The 18,485-nt window shown below is 41.6% G+C and overlaps 1 protein-coding gene across 5 annotated transcripts in view; it reads left to right on the top strand.

Moving 5' to 3' along the window:
- Positions 1 to 18,485, top strand: part of UNK (unk zinc finger) — a 42,887-nt gene that overhangs the window by 15,178 nt on the left and 9,224 nt on the right. For 3 of the 5 annotated variants that reach the window (XM_075519150.1, XM_075519148.1, XM_075519151.1), the window contains exons 2-11: positions 3,836 to 4,045; positions 5,734 to 5,910; positions 6,353 to 6,483; positions 6,614 to 6,749; positions 8,328 to 8,445; positions 9,432 to 9,516; positions 11,422 to 11,564; positions 12,882 to 12,929; positions 13,829 to 14,029; positions 18,248 to 18,316. In XM_075519150.1, the coding sequence (XP_075375265.1) occupies positions 3,836 to 4,045; positions 5,734 to 5,910; positions 6,353 to 6,483; positions 6,614 to 6,749; positions 8,328 to 8,445; positions 9,432 to 9,516; positions 11,422 to 11,564; positions 12,882 to 12,929; positions 13,829 to 14,029; positions 18,248 to 18,316 (1,318 nt within the window). The remainder of the gene's footprint in view (positions 1 to 3,835; positions 4,046 to 5,733; positions 5,911 to 6,352; positions 6,484 to 6,613; positions 6,750 to 8,327; positions 8,446 to 9,431; positions 9,517 to 11,421; positions 11,565 to 12,881; positions 12,930 to 13,828; positions 14,030 to 18,247; positions 18,317 to 18,485) is intronic. The other 2 variants (XM_075519149.1, XM_075519152.1) reach the window with 2 other exon arrangements.

The following is an 18,485-nucleotide window of genomic DNA, read 5'->3' as shown; positions in this document are numbered from 1 at the left end:
ATTGGGTTTTTTTTCTAATACTTTGCAGCTCCTGTCAGTCTCTGGGAGTTCCCGAAGCTAGTTTAAGAACCTCTCCTCTTGTCTTCCTAGTGAAATAAGCTTTCATTTCCAGTAGCGTCCATCGTGTTCGACAGCAAGGTCAGTTCAGCCTGTGGACTTTAATCTACATTGTTCTGGCTGGTCTTGTCCTATTTGTTTAGAATTGCATTTGTCTTTGTTTAGTAGGACTCATAAATGATAACATTTCCTCCAGGAATGCGGGTGTTGCTGTTGATGTTAATGTAGTATCAGAAGATGACCATGCTACGTGCTTTCCACTTTTTAAAAAATTAGATGGGTTTGAAAATATGACATATACACACACACAAAAGAGAGTGCATGTAAAGTAGACCAACACAGAACTCATTAGTTTCACGTTTTTGTTTTTATAAATAAATATAGAAGTAACTCCTATAAAAATAGGGGTAATAATTCTTCTGCCCCTCATGTGGGGGCTGTAGAGTTTCCTGAAATCTTTAGAGAGGAGTTGAGAAATGCAAGTTATCATTGCTGGATTTCCTCTTTCTGTACAGACACAGCGTTTGGCTGACATGCTGTGAAATGTGTACCAGTTATCAACATGTTTTCAGTTTCAAGGGTCGTTCAAAAATTCCTTTTCTCAGCTGTTCTGGGAAAAAATTTATAGAGACCATTGACACCAGAAGAATCTGTCACAACAGTGTTTTCTGCGTTTCTGTTTCGAGCCTTTGCAAAGAGGCTACTGAAATATTAATAGCTTTCTGCTTTGTGAGCCATCACATTGCGGTCGTGCGGTCTGTGTATCCTTTCTGTGTTCCCAAAACACATGTGGTTTAGATGCCTTTCATATATTTTAATACAAAGTGGCTGGTTGAGTGGTCCATGTTCTCCCAGAGGAGCCAAAACTCACTTCATGGATCAAGAAAATAAAGGGCTATAAGGCAATTTACCATTCAGGCTATTGTGGAGGAGAGTGATTTAAAATGTTGTAGTGGCTTGAAAAAAAGAAAAACCCAAAGCTATGATTGAAAGGCTTGAAATGACTGAGTTAATGTGACAACTCCTTTTCCTCTGTTGGGTCTATGGCAGAGGTGATCATGCACAGTTAATGTGTTGTGCGGAGCTCAGTGATACCTGTTTGCAGGACTTGCTTTGAAATTAAGAGTGAGAGATCATTTATTTAATAGACAGCATTAAAGAATGAGTTTCTGATGAAGCAAGTTAGGTGTTAAACACTTTTCAGGTGAACCATTTACTTATGTAATTATCTCTCATTTACATTATAATAAATGTTTCTCCAGGGAGTTTAGCCAATCATGAAATGCAATTAATTTTCAAATGCTCTTCAGCAACAATTGACACTCCAGAGACTGAAGTCCCTAGTCAGTGTGTACATTTTTAAACTCTCCTGCTAAAGGGAAGCTGTTTTGGCTCGGTTGATCATGCAGTTGTTAAATTTTGGGGTTTTTAACAGTGTTTCATGCATGCCTATCACTAGAAGTCTGGAGTGCTGGGCTTGATACCCAGGTTGTTTAGGCCGAATATCTCCCCTTAATTTCCAGAGCATTGAAGAGGTTCAGGATGCTGTTCTTTAAATTAAGCCCAGGACTCACTTCAGTGAAGATGGAGGAGTTTAAACACTCTTGGTTTCTGTTGCCAACTCAGATTGCTGTATGATACTGGCCAGGGCATGTAGCCAGCTGTTTTGCAGTTTCTCCGTATGTAAAATGGGAGTAACATAAACCTCATGTCTCTAAGGTGTACGTGGAGATACATGGGTGGAAGGGTTTGGTTGGTGACTGCGTAGCATCTCTGGACGACACTCTAAGTATCATGCTGCTTAAGTTTACTTAATTCACTTTCTAACCTAAATGTTGTTACGGTCACTTTTGTTCTAAGTCTTATTAGCGTGCTGATAAGATAAGCTGTGGAGTTCCTCCTTTTACAACTGTACTTGGTCCAACAGCTTAGAAAGCTTTTCAAGAATGGATTAATTTTATTGCGGCATTCAGTTTTCACATGAATTGCTGCTGTGGTTGGAGTAGGGATCTCCACGTGAATGGAGCTGGCTTTTTAAGGAACAAAGTGATGTTGTTAGCCCTCACCTACTCCAAACAGACCTGTTTCTGCACGCTCGCCCCGTTTTTTCTGATGTTAAGCCTTGGGCCCCAATGCAGATACTGTTCCAGCCACGCTGGATTGCAGGGGACAGATGGGCTTGGGTTGAAAAGGGCTTACAGCCAGCTGCAGAGGCTCTCCAGCCCCGAGCGTTCACGGATCCTAAGCAGTGGAACCTGCAAGTCTCGCCTATTTGGAGGCTGAAGAGGAAGAATAGCTTTTATCCTTTCATGCTTGCAAAATCCAGTGTAGGAAAGCTCTTGCCGGTGATACTCTCTTCATAGCAAACAAATAAAACCACTTTGGTTGAATTTGTGCATTTTCCTGAGGCTTTCTCTTCAGCCAGGGGTAAAGAGGAAAGGAAGCTTTATTTACAGATGTTGCTTTCAGAATGAATCTAGCGTGGTGATATTATCTGTAAATACATCTTTGGGCATCAGACATCTTTCCGTTTATTTAGAAACACGATAGAAAGATTGTCTGATATGGGAATGAACACTTGACAAATTCCTATACTCTGTTTTGTTGCCTCGGAGTACAAAAGCAGTTTAAAATGAGTCCATATCTACTGTTACATCATCCTGTTGCTTCCAGCAGAATACCAGCACTTTTATTTTGACTGACAAATTTTTTACTCGCTGTTTAAACTGACCTCTAAATGTAAGAGACCAGAATGTGACTTGTGGGATGCAGTTACCTCACATCTGCTTGCTCTGGGCCTTCTGTGTTGTTCTTGGCGGTGTCTCTGGGACCAAACCTGGTGGGATTTGGGTCTGAGCAATTTGACCTGTTCATATGTTCCCTATAAACACAGGGCAGCTAGTGGGTTTCAGGCAGCGTGGATTTTGTAAGCACCTACACATAGATCACAGTCAGATCATTATGTTGATCTAAACCATTTTGTAATCCTCTACAATCTGGGTTTAGAGACTGTTATTAGTGTCACAAATAAAAGCTTGTGACTTCTGTAGTTGTCGGGATAAAAGAAGACATGTACTTTCAGATAATTACATATTAAAAATAAAGCACATAAACATGCAGCAGTCTGAGGATCGTTATCCCACTTTTCAAGACTGAGTCCTGAATTCACAAGATTGCAAGAGAGAAATTGATTAATTTTAATTTCATATTCGATCATGTACTGAAGAAGAAGCCGAGTTAAACCAGGAGGACAAGGCATGAAAAAGTCTTTTAAAAAATCTTTCTCTCTCAGTAACTTGAAGCTTTAAACATGGCTACAAGGAAGTGGGGTTTTTTTTGTTTTGGGGGTTTGTTTTTGTTTTTTTTTTTTTTTTTAAACTGAACATGTGTCTTTTAGTAAGGAAACCCCTTTTTGCTCAGATAGATCTCAGATTTAGAGATAGAAGTAGATAGAAAGGTACTTAAGATTTCTATTTTCTAAGCTCATGAAAAGCCCCTTCAAAATGATACTGAAAGGCACAATAGAAAGTTATTTTAGCTGTCATTAGCATTCACGTTTGTGTTAACTGGCCTGGTAAGTGATATCTTCCCATTACAGACGAGCAGCAGCTTCCAGCCTCCATTATTGAGAGTGAAAGCAGGGGAGGGTGTGGGAAAGACAGGAGGCATCTCTGTGGTGGATGCAGCTCAGTTTGGCCTGGACGCTGTGGGGTGATTGGATATTGCCTCTGACCAGCATTCTGGTCCTAATCTCCTGCTGTTGGATTTCTGCCTGCAGTTACCTGAAGGAGTTCCGCACAGAGCAGTGCCCTCTTTTTGTGCAGCACAAGTGCACTCAGCACCGGCCCTACACTTGCTTCCACTGGCACTTTGTCAACCAGCGTCGTCGCAGATCTATCCGCCGCCGGGATGGTACATTTAACTACAGCCCTGACATTTACTGTACCAAGTATGACGAGACCACAGGAATCTGCCCAGAAGGAGATGAGTAAGTAAAGACTGCACCCTGCTTTTCAGGCATTAGGCTTTTGGGATCAGTCCAGGTGATGATTCCAGCCAGCTCTTGTAGAGACGAGGCAAGTCAGCAGTAAAGCAGCTTTGTAACATACGTAACATGAGAACAGATGTAAAAACTGTAATAGCAACCCATGTGCTCCAGGCCTGCTGCAGAGATGATACTAAGGGTGACTTAGATGGGAATTCAGCTTTTGCATCGTTCAGTGTCCTTATGAGCCTTGGCATCTTCAGCAAAGTTGAGGTGTGAAAAACAGCTTGCTGACGAATGGACTGAGAGACTCTGTTCCTGTAAGTCCCTGACTGTCAAATAATAGCTCTTGCTCGCTAGCAGGGTAGCTTAGTTTTTAACAGCTTGCTGAAGGAGGAGGAGCTTTGTCCTCTAGTCTGCCCCCTGAATTTTTGTCCTCTAGTCTGCCCCCTGAGTTATCTATCCCCAGCTTTTTAAATCATATCAGTTACTTGCCAGTTTATTTTGTCTTCCTGAACTTCTAAGAAGCCAGTAGGGAAATGGCAGGTACCCAGAATAAGGCAACATGAGGAAGAGTTTGTTTTATTGGGTCTTCTCTCCCTGTGACTGTGGTAAGTTTAACAGGAACAGAGGTGCAAGTGTTTTTGCTGTGCATGTGGCAGACTCCAGCAGTTAAAGGGTTAACCCAGTAATATAACTTTAGCCATGTGACAGATAGGGAAGAATAAATAGTGTAGCCAAACTGTGGTCAAATATAGGGAGTGTTTTATATAGAGATGTTATAGAAAGATGAAATTTCAGTTCCCTTTCATGGTGCCAGTATAAACACACAGAAAAATGCTATTTATCAGGAAAACAATATTTTTTTTTTACCTGATTAAGTAAAGATCCTGTGACTACAGCAGAATGGAATAATCTCCCAGCCTGAGGCCTCAGTTTCAATACTTTCTTCCTTGTTAGAAGAGAACCGGAAGGAACTAGAAATAGGATATTTGGGGGCTTTGGCTTCTAGATCACTCGTTCATATCTGGCTCAAACTCAGTGAATGAAAACTGTTGCCATCTCAGAACTCTTTGCTGATTTGTATTTTTAGCTTGGTGCTGTAGTATCTAAACTTTACCTATTCCATCTTGTTCTTTTTTTATTTCTCAGTGTAAATTGTTCTTTTTCTGCCTAAGAGGGGAAACAAAACATCAGTTAAAATGGTAGTATTATAATTCTCCTTTCTTGTCCCGTGCTCTGCATAAAGGATGCATCTGGCTATAGATAGACTGTCGCAGCCCTGTAGGAGTACATCAGCAGGAAGCAGTAACAGCACGAAGTCTAGATGGGCTGCTGAGGAAATGGTATGTGCCATGTGATGTCCCTTCAATCATGGCTAGTATATCAGAACGCCTTGACAGTGTCCTTGCTCTTTTCCAGATCCATGGCAGTCACTAGACTAGAATAATAAGCTGTTGCTGGCTAATAATCCAGTTGTCTTTTTGGGAGGGAAACTGTTATATACTGTGTAGTGACAGGTTTAGGGATTCTGTGTAGCTTTGGAAGGCACAGCATAAGAGGAGAGGCAGAATTAGCAAAGGTGTTGTCAGCTACAGCATCCTGTATTGGCAATATGTCTTCTGGTAGTGTGGAGTCCATCACCTGTGTAACTAAACTTTGGCTGTTCTTCCCTTCCTCCTGTACCTCAGGTGTCCCTTCTTGCATAGAACTACTGGAGACACAGAGAGGAGGTATCACTTACGTTACTACAAAACTGGAATCTGCATTCATGAGACAGACTCCAAGGGAAACTGCACGAAGAACGGAGTCCACTGTGCATTTGCTCATGGGCCCCATGACCTACGCTCTCCGGTGTATGACATCAGGTTAGTAGAGGTTGGGGCTCTGTAGGAAAAGGGTAATTTCTGTACCCAAATGAAAAGTCAGAGAATTGAAGGACAGTACTACTTCAGTGTGAAATGCTTAGCACTGGAGGCGGGGGTGATGATATATCCCTTCCTAATAAGGCAAATCTACAAAATCTCCAGGGAGGATACTCAAAATGGAGAAAGGAAGCACACTTTAAACTAGTAATGCTGTGGTGTGGAGTCTGATGGAGGGGTCCAAATAACGCATCTGGAATTCCCAGGGAGTGAAGAACATGAATTGCAGTTGCTGTTTGACTAAAGGTGTTCTGACAAAAAAATGCATGAATGAAATGCACCTGCTTAGGAATTGTTACTGCGCTCCAGTATGTCAGTTTTTATACACCTTTATCTGTCTCTTCATCTGCTCAGTCTGTATATTCATTTGATTCTGTCCACAAAGGGAGCTTCAGGCGATGGAGGCTTTGCAGAATGGTCAGACTACATCAGAAGGTGGCATAGAGGGTCAGTCTGCAGTCGCTGCTAGTCATGCTATGATAGAGAAAATACTCAGTGAGGAGCCAAGGTGGCAAGGTGAGTGTTACTTTGGGTCTGTGGTACTGGGAAAGTGTGGTGTTTGTGGAGTGCCCGCTCCCGTTGAAAACTTTTGTATAGTAACTATAGGTCATGGTCATCTCCCACTAACTGGTTGTTTCTTTTGCAGATACAACGTATGTGTTGGGAAATTACAAGACAGAGCAATGTAAGAAACCTCCCCGTCTCTGTCGCCAGGGTTATGCCTGTCCCTACTACCACAATAGCAAAGACAGAAGAAGAAGCCCAAGAAAACACAAATACAGGTACCATGGTCCTGGATATTCTATTTCCCAGCTGAGTGGTGAGGTGTAGTAGAAATCTGTAATGGAGGATCTAGGATTTTGTCCACTAGATAATTTTTTAGTGTGTCTCCAAGGCCTGTACTGACAGATGTGATGGACTGTTATTTCTGCCTAGGAGACAGGATAACAAACTAAAGAAGAAGTTTTGTTGTATATAGGAACCAGTATCTCTAATAAATGACCGTTGCTAAATCATGCTACAACTCTGGTTTTATGGCAAACAGAACCTATGTCTGGCTTCCCCTTACCGTATAAACTCCTGCTTTAGAAAGCAGTGCAGGAAAAAGAAAATAAAAGAAAGTTTTAATCCGCATCTAGAAATGAACTCACACAGCAGTGTTTTCATGGTAAAGGATTCAGAATCATCAAGCTGCTTGTTGTGTGTGCCTGGTGATGGGGATCGTGAGGCACGGTGTGACCAATACTGTAGCTGGACATGCATTCCTAACCAACTGCTAAAGACTGTGCTTTTGAGGCACCAGGGTGTTCTCGTCACTCAGCTGTCGCTGGATTTTCAGCATGCCGTGTCTCCCTCAACGCGTTTCATCCAAGTTATAGGCCCTCATTTCCTCCAACACAACAGAGCTTTTGTTGTGGTCGCAGTGGGGCTTTTCCTTAGTTCCTTTTTGAAAAACATAAGAGCAGACCAGAAAACCAGGAGAGAAAATACCATGGATGTTCTCACTTCCCTTCCCCACCCCCAACATTCACAGAAATTTTTGAATTGGCATTGAAATCCCGTATTTAAAAAACTAAATAAATAAAAATCAAAGCAATATTAATCCCAACACCTTCGGGAGAAACAGAAACACTAAGCCAGTCTTCAGGCGGCAGCTATGTGCTTTCTGCCTCTACCTGGGTCCTTTGGGAAGGGAAGAGGTGAAAGCTTCTCCCCTCCTGATCTCCACTCACTTCTGTGTTGCTTTCCCCACCCCCAGCTGATGTGGCTGCCTCTTTCATGCAGGTGTCTGCTGCTGCTATCTGCTTCCCTCTGCTGTTTTTTGAGGGAATGGTTAAGAGCATAAAGAGCAGGGGAAGTAGGTCATGGCAAAAATTCTGAACTGGGAAAAAGAACTGTTCCTGGCTGAAGAATAGACTTGCCTTTTCCCCAGTGACCTGACTCAGCCTCTTTTCCACATGGCTATACTATAACCCTGGAAACATACCAGTGTAAGGGTATTATGTGTGTTAGGATTAGCCAATTAACTTATTAGCTTTCTATGAATGTACAGTTCCAAAACAGAAACCAGACCCACCATCTCTGACACTAATCACTTCAGCTGCTAACATTGTTAAGTTATGTTCATTCAGGTTGTATTCGGTTTCAGATGGAGAGCTAAGCTGTGTTTCTTTCACTGGGAAATTGGAAGAGGGGGAAGAAGATGCAATAGCAGCAAGGTGGGGGCTGGGGAAGCAGCAGCCAGCCAAACAGATTGTACAGCTGAGGGTGGGCAGCTGAACCTGCCTCCCAGTTGAGGAAGCAAAGCTCAAAGCACATTTGTGGGTCTGATGCATTCTCCTGCTACCTTATTTACACAGATCTTCACCATGTCCCAGTGTGAAACATGGAGACGAGTGGGGAGATCCCAGTAAGTGTGAAAATGGAGACTCATGCCAATACTGCCACACTCGCACAGAACAGCAGTTCCATCCAGAGGTACAGTAACCTGCTCACTCCATTTGGTAGCTGACTAGAAAAGCAAAAACATTCCAGGCTTATGAAGTAAATTAGTGTGCCAACTGGGAGAGTATGTGGGCTGCTTGCAGTGTGGTCCTGGGATACAGAGAAACTGCCTGTTGGAAGTAAGCTGAAATTCAGCTGCTTGACAGGGGTGCCTTTTCATTAGGTAGACCATATGGGAGGAGGTAAGAAAAGTAGGGGAAAACTCAAGTGTAAGAGCAGTCTCATGTATGGGGGTCCTTTTGAAAGCCTGATGTGGGTTTGCAGGTGAGCATGCAGCATCTGTTTCCCTGAGGAAAAATTCTTGGTTGATGATGATCGCACTAAACCGTAGATACCCATGAACTGGTGTTAAAAACCACCAAGCTCTTAGTTGTGAGCATGCCCAGAGCATTCCAGTATCCTTGCAGAAAGTGTAATTAAGACCTTGTCCTAGTCTGCTTCATGTTACAGTGTTGAAAAGCTTTGTTGGGCCGGTATCGGCAAAGTAACCATTGTCACCGCCTGTCAAACTAGGGGGGAAAGGGAATAATCCATTTCCTACAATCATTGTCAACGGTTTGTTATTTTCCTTGCAAACGTGGCTGTAACTTTCTGTGCTGTCATCTGTCAGCTGTTTCCTACCTTCTACCATTTGCAATATCCATGGAGCTTCCAGTGAGACTGAGGGACTTTATGGCAAATGGTGACCTTTGGGTGAGCTGACGTGTGATGGGTTGATCTTTGGGTGAGCTTAGCTGTGATGGGTGTATTTTGGTGTTTCTGTAACTATAGTGGGTTTTCCTTTCTTTGAAGCAAAGCACTGAAATGGTCATCCTGAACTCTGCTGGCCTTTGCGCCTTTTATCTGTGTTCCTATCTTGCTGTTGAGTCTCTTCATAGTACTTTTGTACCTGGGCTGCCGGTCACTGTTTTTTCCTGTTCATGTCTGGTTTTTTTTTGTTTTTTTTTTCCCATCCTTAGATCTACAAATCCACCAAATGCAATGATATGCAGCAGTCTGGCAGCTGTCCCCGAGGACCCTTCTGTGCCTTTGCACATGTAGAACGTACGTGGGCTGCTTCTCTCGTCTTTCATGGATATTTGAGCTATGGAGAGCTTCTGGCCAAAATAGATAGTTTAAAATATAGGGCCACTAAACTAGAGCTTCTGTGAAGGATTTTCAAAAATGAAGTGTCAACTTTGATAATTCCTATAAAACCGTGCTAGTGTGGGAGGTGTTGGCAGAGCTGAAGGCAGTAGGTAGTCTGTAAGACTCAGCCCTTAGCTCTCACTGCACTGTCTCTTGAAGTATCTCCCTCTGTTCCCTCTCAGTCACTCAATTCTCTGTATGTCAGTTTAGGAGGACTGGAACAGAGAGCGCTGCTTCTCTTCTGTACGTGGATGAACTGTACCTAGATAAGTTGCAAAGTGTTGTATTTTAAAAAGCTGAGGATAAAATTGCTAATTATATATGATGTATTGATCTGTTTTAAAAATTAAATACTATTTTACTATTTATGAAGTTTTGCTCAGAGCTTAAATCTTTAAGTCAGGTTGAAGAAAAAAAATATGCAGCTTTTTGTCCACTTTTCTTCAAATCCTCTTTTCTTGCTAGCTCCCTGTTTTATAGGGCATTATTTCAATCCTCACTTTCATAATCTGTAAACTAGTGATGCTGTTTTGGTTGTGGGGGTTCTATATTCAGGTGGGTACTAATATTCATAGATAAATGGTTAATTCCTGGTCCTGTGGCTCCTACTCAGTTTTCACACTCCAGTCTCTCTGTTGAATTTGCAGCAGTTAGAGCAGGTTACTCAGAAGTCAATAGATTGGCTCTGAGACTTACTCACTACATGGCCTTGAGCAAATCTCTTTGTTATTTGATTATCCTTTGTAAATGGTGGCATTAGTAATTGCTGCCTTTGTCAAGGAATGGTGAAAGTAAATTCCCTACAGGTTATGAAGTTCCTTTTATAGGAAGCCTTGTTGACAAGCAGTAATTATAGTTAGAGGTGCGGACTATAATGGCCCAAAACACAGTAGTGCAACTACACAGTATGATCCAGCAAGCTGAAGAGAGAATGAAGTTTTGATAAAGAAACAGTGTTTAGCAAACTCCCTTGTGTGTGTGTAACATAGTACTTTTGTTTAGGAGATGCCTTATTTCTAACAAGATTACTGCACTTGATACTATACTACTTTAAAGCCGGAGTAACATTCTGTGGCAGTTGGGTCATTCCAACCTGGGTATTTCTTGTGCTGTCTTATGGAATTGTATCTTTTAGTCCTTTCTTAGCAAGGTGAACACTGAGGGCCTAATTCAATTAAAATAACAGGAATCCATTTATTATATCTGCTCTTAACATGAGTTTTGCTGATTGTTAGAAAGAAATGTGTTGAAACCAGTACTTTAAAGATATTGTGATACAAGCATAGTGTCAGTTACATAGTTTTTGTAAAGATGCTGAGTTGTGTTAGATGTAAATACTACAAGTCTTACAGCATCTCTGCTTTACCTTCCAAGCCAATGACGCTTTCTTTTTGTGTATGCCTTTCTATGCATGTTACTTTTTTTTGGTAATGGTTTGTACTGAGCATAGATGGAAACTTATCTGCCTCAGCTAATTATAATGCACCCATCGACTTTGTGCCTAGCAATGAAGGAAGCTCCACTTAGTTCAGGACAGCTGAATGAATAACACACAATTCATGCAGGGAAGATAATTTTGGAGCAGCGTTAATGGACTAAAGAGCAGCAGTACAAGTGATGACAGTCATAATGTAAGGAATATTAGATAAGTAGTAGCCATTTGCCAGATAAGGTTTATCCATGCTTCTATACTTATATGTAGGTGCTTGTGGAGTATTTCCTCTCTCAAGAATATCTAGGTATTCTTGTTCCTAAACATCTTGTGCTCCATTGCAATTGTACAGCTTTGAGTAACATTCCATGTGCTCTTATTTCTTCCAGAGCCTGCGCTCAGTGAAGATTTACAGCAATCCTCGGCTGTGTCTAGCCCAACACAGACAGGCCCTGTGATGTATATGCCCTCAGCAGCTGGTGATTCTGTTCCGGTCAGCCCCTCCAGTCCACATGCCCCAGACCTTAGCAATGTATGTAGCACTATGGGGAAGCTTGTCCGTATTTTATAAATCTGAGTTTCTCTGAGTCACTGTACTTCTTTCTCCCAAGAAGAGAAATCTTAAGTATCCAAAAGCCCAAAGGATATGGCATTTTTCTTTTAGATCTCAGCTCCACACTTTTTAGAGGGATCTATTTGTTTAGAACATACAATTCAGTGGCTTTAGTATTGTCCTCTCACCTATAAAATTTCTAAGCCTTCCTTTCTGTGCAGAGTTTGTTGATGTACTTTCAGGAAAGTGGAATACATCCGCACATGAAGTCCAACTCCTTCCTGTCTGGAGGTACATATTGGGCTTCGTTTCCAAGTACTCTAATTAAAGGCTGTGAGCCAATAATGTCTAAAGTACATAACTACAATCGAGTTTGTTTACATATGTAATCTCAGAGGCTTAGCCTGTGCATATTGTGTGGTGCATTATAGGATATCCTAGATTCCCTCCCTCTCCTACTTCTGGAGATAGCTAAACTCTGGAATACGTTTAAGTAATGCCCCAGATTGTTGGTAGTACTTTATTTTAGTTGTACATACAAGAAGGGAGACCTTTAAATGCTGAACAGATACACACAGACAGATAAGAACCCCATGGAATGCTAGACCGCTTCATTTTTGCTGAGATTTTTTTTTCTTTTTTTGTTCGTGAGGTCTTTCCTGTTTGCACTACTGTTGATAAGGTGTGTAACCTTTTCAAATGGTTGGTTGAGGTTTTGAGAACGTAAAATGACATGAGGTTAACTCATTTGAAACTGGTCAGAATGAGGTGAACTCATTTAGGACCTCTGTTTTATCTTATTCCCTCTCTTTGAAAAGAGAAGCTGATAGTTTGATTTTATTAGTGCCAAAGCCAACCTAACAGTTCATAGTTCTGAATTGGATTGCAGCTAGAATTCCAAACAGATCTTAAAGTCTGGACATAATATTTTCTCTCACTAAATAACACTGTGGAAAGCAGTAAAAAAAAAAACAAACCCTTTGTCTTATGAATGTATCATCTAAATTCTCTGAAAACTGCAGTGAAATTGAAGATATCTTCTACTTAGAAAAGACCTAAATGGTCTATTATCTCAAGCTCCTAGTCTTTTAAACAGTCTTTCCTAATCCTTGGATATATGCCAAATGGCAACACATGTCTTTCTGTGACTTCATCACTCCACAGGGCATCTGCATGTAGCTTGCAAACAAATATGGCTTTGCTGGTGATCATTTTACATGATGAATTAATCGGAGAAAAAAGTCCCTCTAGCAGCCAGCCTCACGTGGCCTGTTCTGTTTTGTATTTGTACTGTAGGTGTGGAATAAATCAGGAACTCTGCCAACTAGCCCCACCTCCACCACAGTGAGTAGTATCTTTGCAACTGTAGGGAAGCGTGGACAGCAGAATGTCTGTATAAAAATAAAATCAAAACACTGTAGGATGCTCCTTCATTCTAATGCCAGCCCAGACTGTGCCACATTTGAATCTGTGGTAGCAATAGCTGTCTAAATGTTGTCTGAAGCACAGTCATGCTTGCCAGTGCAGGCAAATAATTTCTTGTCCCAGAGAAATGGGATATCTGCATTGATCCAGGTAGGCACTTTCTCTGAAACTTATCTTAATCTCCTTTGCTGCTGTCTATAGCTTCATCTACAGTGCAAAACTAGCCTTGTTGCATGTGGTTGTGATCCCTGGTATTAGTCCAAAGAATGGAACTTTTGGAAGTCCTTGGGTTTTTTAATGCAGCTGTTGATAATTGGCTTGTGCCTGCATTAAAACTTCCAGATTTCCAACTGGAAAGCAAAAGATACAGTATTACATGTAGCTCAGATATGCTTGGTTGTTCTGACTGCCATAGCATCTTTCCAGGTTTCACGCTACTACTCAGAGTGCAGACAGGATACACTGTAGCCTAAGGGAAGCAAAGAGAGTTTTGGTCAGGTCTGGAAACGTGATCAGTCACATCTGAGGCCTCAAAAACAATAAATGTCACTAGAGCCGTAGGTTGGTTTTTATAAGACTGCACTCCAGTACAAAGTAATGGCAGTAAAACCATGATTGTGGGACTGTATACATCCAGTATCTACTGGAGCTTTTTCCTGGTTTTTAATTACTATTTACTGGAAGCTTGTACGCTTGTGTTGACTGTCAGTATAATCGATGCGCAGTGAAGTGAATGAGCTCTTCCATGGGATGCCTTTCCTCTTCGAGTCGTTGCTACTGGCTGGCTGTGCTTTCCTGACACTTGTTCCTTCTATTAGATTCTTTGTAGGAACAGCAGTCTCGGAAGCCCATCTAATATATGTGGGTCTCCTCCTGGTGCCATTGGAAAGCCACACAGCTTGGAGACCATTGGTTTTCCTCCAGACTCTGTAACAGCAGCTGGCAGCTACAAGAAAGCACCGGGGTTTGAGCGAGAAGATCAGGTGGGAGCCGAGTATTTGAAGAGTTTCAAATGCCAGGTTAGTAGGGAATATTGGCTGGAAGAGTTGGGGGGATGAGGAAGAATGAGAAATCGACCAGTCTAGCTTGAATGTATTGCTATTTTTCAAGGAACAAAAATGAGAAAGCACTATTCTCATTAGCAGTTCTCAGATCCCTGCTGTTGTTTTCAGCCTCCCTTCCAGTCTCTTCCATCTTACATCTGTTCTTGTCTGCCTAGCTGCCATCACACACGCAGTTTGTAGAAGTTGAGCTGCTGCTTGTTTTCCTAATCACTCACAACTTCTGTCCTGTGTTGACCCTGGGTAGCTTCCCACATATCACTTCTTGCTCTTTCTTTTTCTATATTTAGGTCCTTGCCAAGAGTTGCTGTTTCTTTTGCTGTATTGTCTCATGGAAACTCATCCTTCCTACTCTGTTCTCACTCCAAACTCTTACCTTGATCTCTGTGACTTGGTTTGTCTTCTGTTTTCACCATTCATTTTTACGATGTATTAAAAACGTCATGTTAGTTGTCTCTTGCTTCTCTGCTGTATCATTCTGATCCTTGACTCTCTTCTGTGGCTTCTGTATTAAATTTGAATTCCTAATTCTCATTTGAAGAACCCTCTGCAATCTTGCCCAACCCACATCTCTGATGACATTTTCTCTTACCCCTTTTGGATATCCCAGTCTTGCCTTGTTGCTTCCTCGGTCTTCTCCATCTTGGTGTCATGCCTTATTCAGACTGCTCCCTAAGCCTAGAACAGTCTCTTCCATCTCTTGTGCCACACATCAGCTTTTCCACAGTCAACTTCTTACTGTGAATTTCCTTTCTTGATGTTACAATTAATAGCTTCTATGCACCATCCCTTCCAGGTCAGCTGAGTCCAACCCAGAGCTTGGGTCTTCATTTTTATTCCTCACTGAGTTTGTAAATGTAATAGCACAACATCTCAATTTAGGGGAAGGAATAGCTACTCTTATGAAGAGGTGCTTGCAAAAATATTCCCTACAAATTCTTTTTAAAAAAATATTAAAAGGAATAAAAATACCTGGTCTATGTTGCTTGAAAACAAAGATGACAAGAAATGCTGCTTTCAACCTGGCTACATTTAAACTCTTGTCTGTAATATTAAAGAAGCTAACCTTAATAAGCTTATATTGCTGCGTTAGTATTGCACTGCTGTGAGGAAACTGGAAATAATCCTGTCCAGACAAGATCTTGCATAAAGTGGTTGGATTTAGAAGCAGACTCTGTGGGTTTTGTTTCATTTATTTTTACAACTTTGGGAAAATATGACCAAACTTTGCAGTAGGACCAGTCTTGAACACTGTTTAGTCTAATTAAAATGATTTAGTGACAAATACAGATTAAGCTATATGCAAGTACACTTTCTTATAAATGCTTTCATTGTCTTGCTTAATGTGGATGTGGCTTAGGAAATTTCAAATTAATGCAACATGTCTTTGGGGGTAAAGAGCAGACCATGCTGTGATCTTGGCACAGCAGCTTGTAGCAGTTGTTTAGAAACAAAAGAAAAAACATGTGCGCTATTGCTTCTGCTGCAAAGGGGGAATGAACCCAAAGCCAAAGGACTGAGAGAACCCCTGTTTCCTGCCAGCAGAGGCAGGAGGTCCTGCTTTGGAGAAAATGAGCAGCAAGCCTAAGCCAAGGAGAAAGGGGATGGAGCATGAATACGACTTTTAAAAGGAGGGCCAGATGATGAGCATTTATGTCTGAAGTCCAGGCTATGCTGCAAAGATACTGTATTCTAGTAGCTTCTTACTCATGTGGCTTTAATTAAGCACAAACCTGTATTAAATGGCTGGAATAAATAGCTATTAAGATATAGATGGAAGTAATCACAGTTGCCTTATGCTAGGCTTCTACAGACAAAATTAGGTGTCTCATAAGTGTCCTGATTTAATTTTCTTTTAATCTATAATTACTTACTTTTTTAAATCCTCTGTAATTCCCTTTGGCTGTGGTGGGCACCAGAGATTCTCATATACCCTGTAAATTAGACCAATAATTAGGCATTTAACTTTGTTCACTCATATTTGAAAACTTAAGAGACAGTCTGGCTCGGCTCTGCAATAAGCTTGTCATTTTCCTCTGTAGAATTAGTACAAATAGTTTCTATCTTCTTAGAATGAAAAATGCACCTTCTGTGTTAATAGGTTCCACATAGTTTGTGGTAAGGCTGAGCCAGCAGTTAAAGCTAAAAATACTTTTCCTCAGTCCCAAAAGATTTAGCAAGCTGGAAAAATGCTGGCTGCACTGGAAGGGCTTGAGTGCCACGACCAGCAAGTATGGTCCTGACACACAGTACAGTACGTTTGTTCCATGCTGGTCAGAAAACATTCAGTTTCACTCATAATTTATGTCCCCTGTTTTCTTTCCTGACTGCAACAGAGTGAGCTGGAGAATTTCAGCCTGCCCTTTGAATTTCTGTTTTGATGTATGCCCTTTTTAATGTTACTCAGAGCTAAAGGAGACTGGCTTAGTGGTGACAATTGGTTTGTTCCATTTTTCACTCATGTTACACAAATTCAAGGTAGCAGAAATTGAGACTAGCTTAGAATTGAGTTCACTTGTTCTCCTCCTTAAAGAAAAAAAAACTTCCAGTAAGACTTAACTGCACCAGAGCCAGCTAGCTACATTGGCAGGAAGCCTCTCAGTGCGGGGGGCATGGCTGCATATGTGCCTTCGTTTTAGCTTCTGACGTCTGTTGATAGCACATCTTGTGTTCAGATGAGTGTCAAACAGGGTAGGGATGTGTTGGATAATCTAGTAGGCGTGTTATCAGACACACACAGATGCACTAACGTAACGCATCTATTGCACACAAAGGAAAACAAGCCTGTGATCAGTTCAGTGGTAGTTTTGCTGTATGTTGTTCAGGGAAGCGTGAGAGAATGGTACCCACCACAGAAGGATCTTTGCGCCTATATCTCAACTGCCTGTTTGCCAGGCTTTGACCTCCCCATCTGCCCATAGGCTTACAGTTGAGCAGAGAAAATGATTTAATTAAGTAAAACCAGGGGATGAGTTCTTCCGCTGCTCTTTCGCCTGTCTGATTATGTCATCCATCTCCAGCAATCATTTATCTTTTTCATAAGACTGTTTAAGCCAAAAAGTCAAGGCATATCACTTCAGGTCAGTGTGGCATCTCATGTGCTGCTGTTGTACATCATGCCTGAATCTCCCCTGCGGAGTTGGTGACTGTCTGCATTTGCGATAAAAATGATTGAGCAGACTTTGTGCCTGGAATATGTCTCTGATTCAGACTGGGGGGGTTGGAAAGCAAGTAAACAAGCAGCCCTGACTCTCAGCACTTTTTTGCTCCCTCTCTGTGCCCGGAGGGTGTGATTGATCTCCCTGTGCCTTACGCATGTAGCAGCATGGGAGGAACAAAGCAAGGCCTGCAGAACAGTCTGTTAGACGCTGACAAGCTCGAGAGGCCACTTCCTTCCCAACTCTGGTTATTGTAGCTCAGAATTGACTGATGTTGTGAGGCAAGAAGTTGATATCCATTAAGGATATAGTACTGGAAGGTCCTTAAGCTGAATTTTTAGGCTGGATAGTGGAATTCTAAATGTATGTTGGCATTCTTGCAGTTTTGCAATTCCAGACAGCCTTGACCTCACTTATGTTTTCTAGCTTTGAGCTCTCTCTGTTAATGGATGGGGAAAGGATTTTTTTTTTTAAATCAGTTTTTATTATGTTGTTTTTAAAATTGGTTAGTTATCACTTTATTTTACTTTGCAGTCCTAGGTGGGAGCCGCAAAAGTTTGCGGGAAAACATAATCTACATACTTTATTTTCCCAAAGCTGAACAATGTTTACATAATTTAAAAATATAGTGTGCCTCCCACCATTTCTGGCCCTTTTTTTTTAGATACTAGTAGGGCTGATAAGTTATTTATAGCAAGGCAAAATAATTCGTTTTTGGTCTTGGTTCTTAAGATGTCCTTTGTGCTAGCAGAGGACTTACAGCAGCACTGAAGGCAAATGTAACTGTGACAAGCCTTTGCATAACTCTAGGGGTGATGTCTTGGTATATGGAAAGCAAACTACTTGGAGTGTTTTCAGTTTGCTCTGCTTTCCTGCTCTCTGAATTCTCTCGTGCCCAGAGTAGGCTGTAAGAGAGGAGGGGACTGTTTTCCATGGCCTCTCCAAAGCCAGCAGTCATCCATTTTTAATTTTGCTGCTAATCCCTCTGCTTATCTTTTGTTCTGTTTCTTTACTGCAGCAAGCAAAAATGAAGTCCCACTCACTGGAACACAGGAGCCAGGAGCAACCTTTGTTACAGCCCAAACAGGTACGGTACTGCTAGCAGGTCTCTGAACCTAGCTCAGTGCTCACACCACCACAGACAAGGACTCGAGAAACCTCTGTGGATCCAGACAACTCTGCAGGGAGTAAATGACAGTCCAGACACCATTAGGGTTGCTCAGTTTGAGGGATTACTTTATGAAGATGGGATGATT

The sequence above is a fragment of the Mycteria americana genome, chromosome 16 (genome assembly GCF_035582795.1).
Source record: "Mycteria americana isolate JAX WOST 10 ecotype Jacksonville Zoo and Gardens chromosome 16, USCA_MyAme_1.0, whole genome shotgun sequence".
In the NCBI taxonomy this organism is placed as follows: Eukaryota; Metazoa; Chordata; class Aves; order Ciconiiformes; family Ciconiidae; genus Mycteria; species Mycteria americana.
This window is presented reverse-complemented; position numbering and strand designations above follow the sequence as displayed.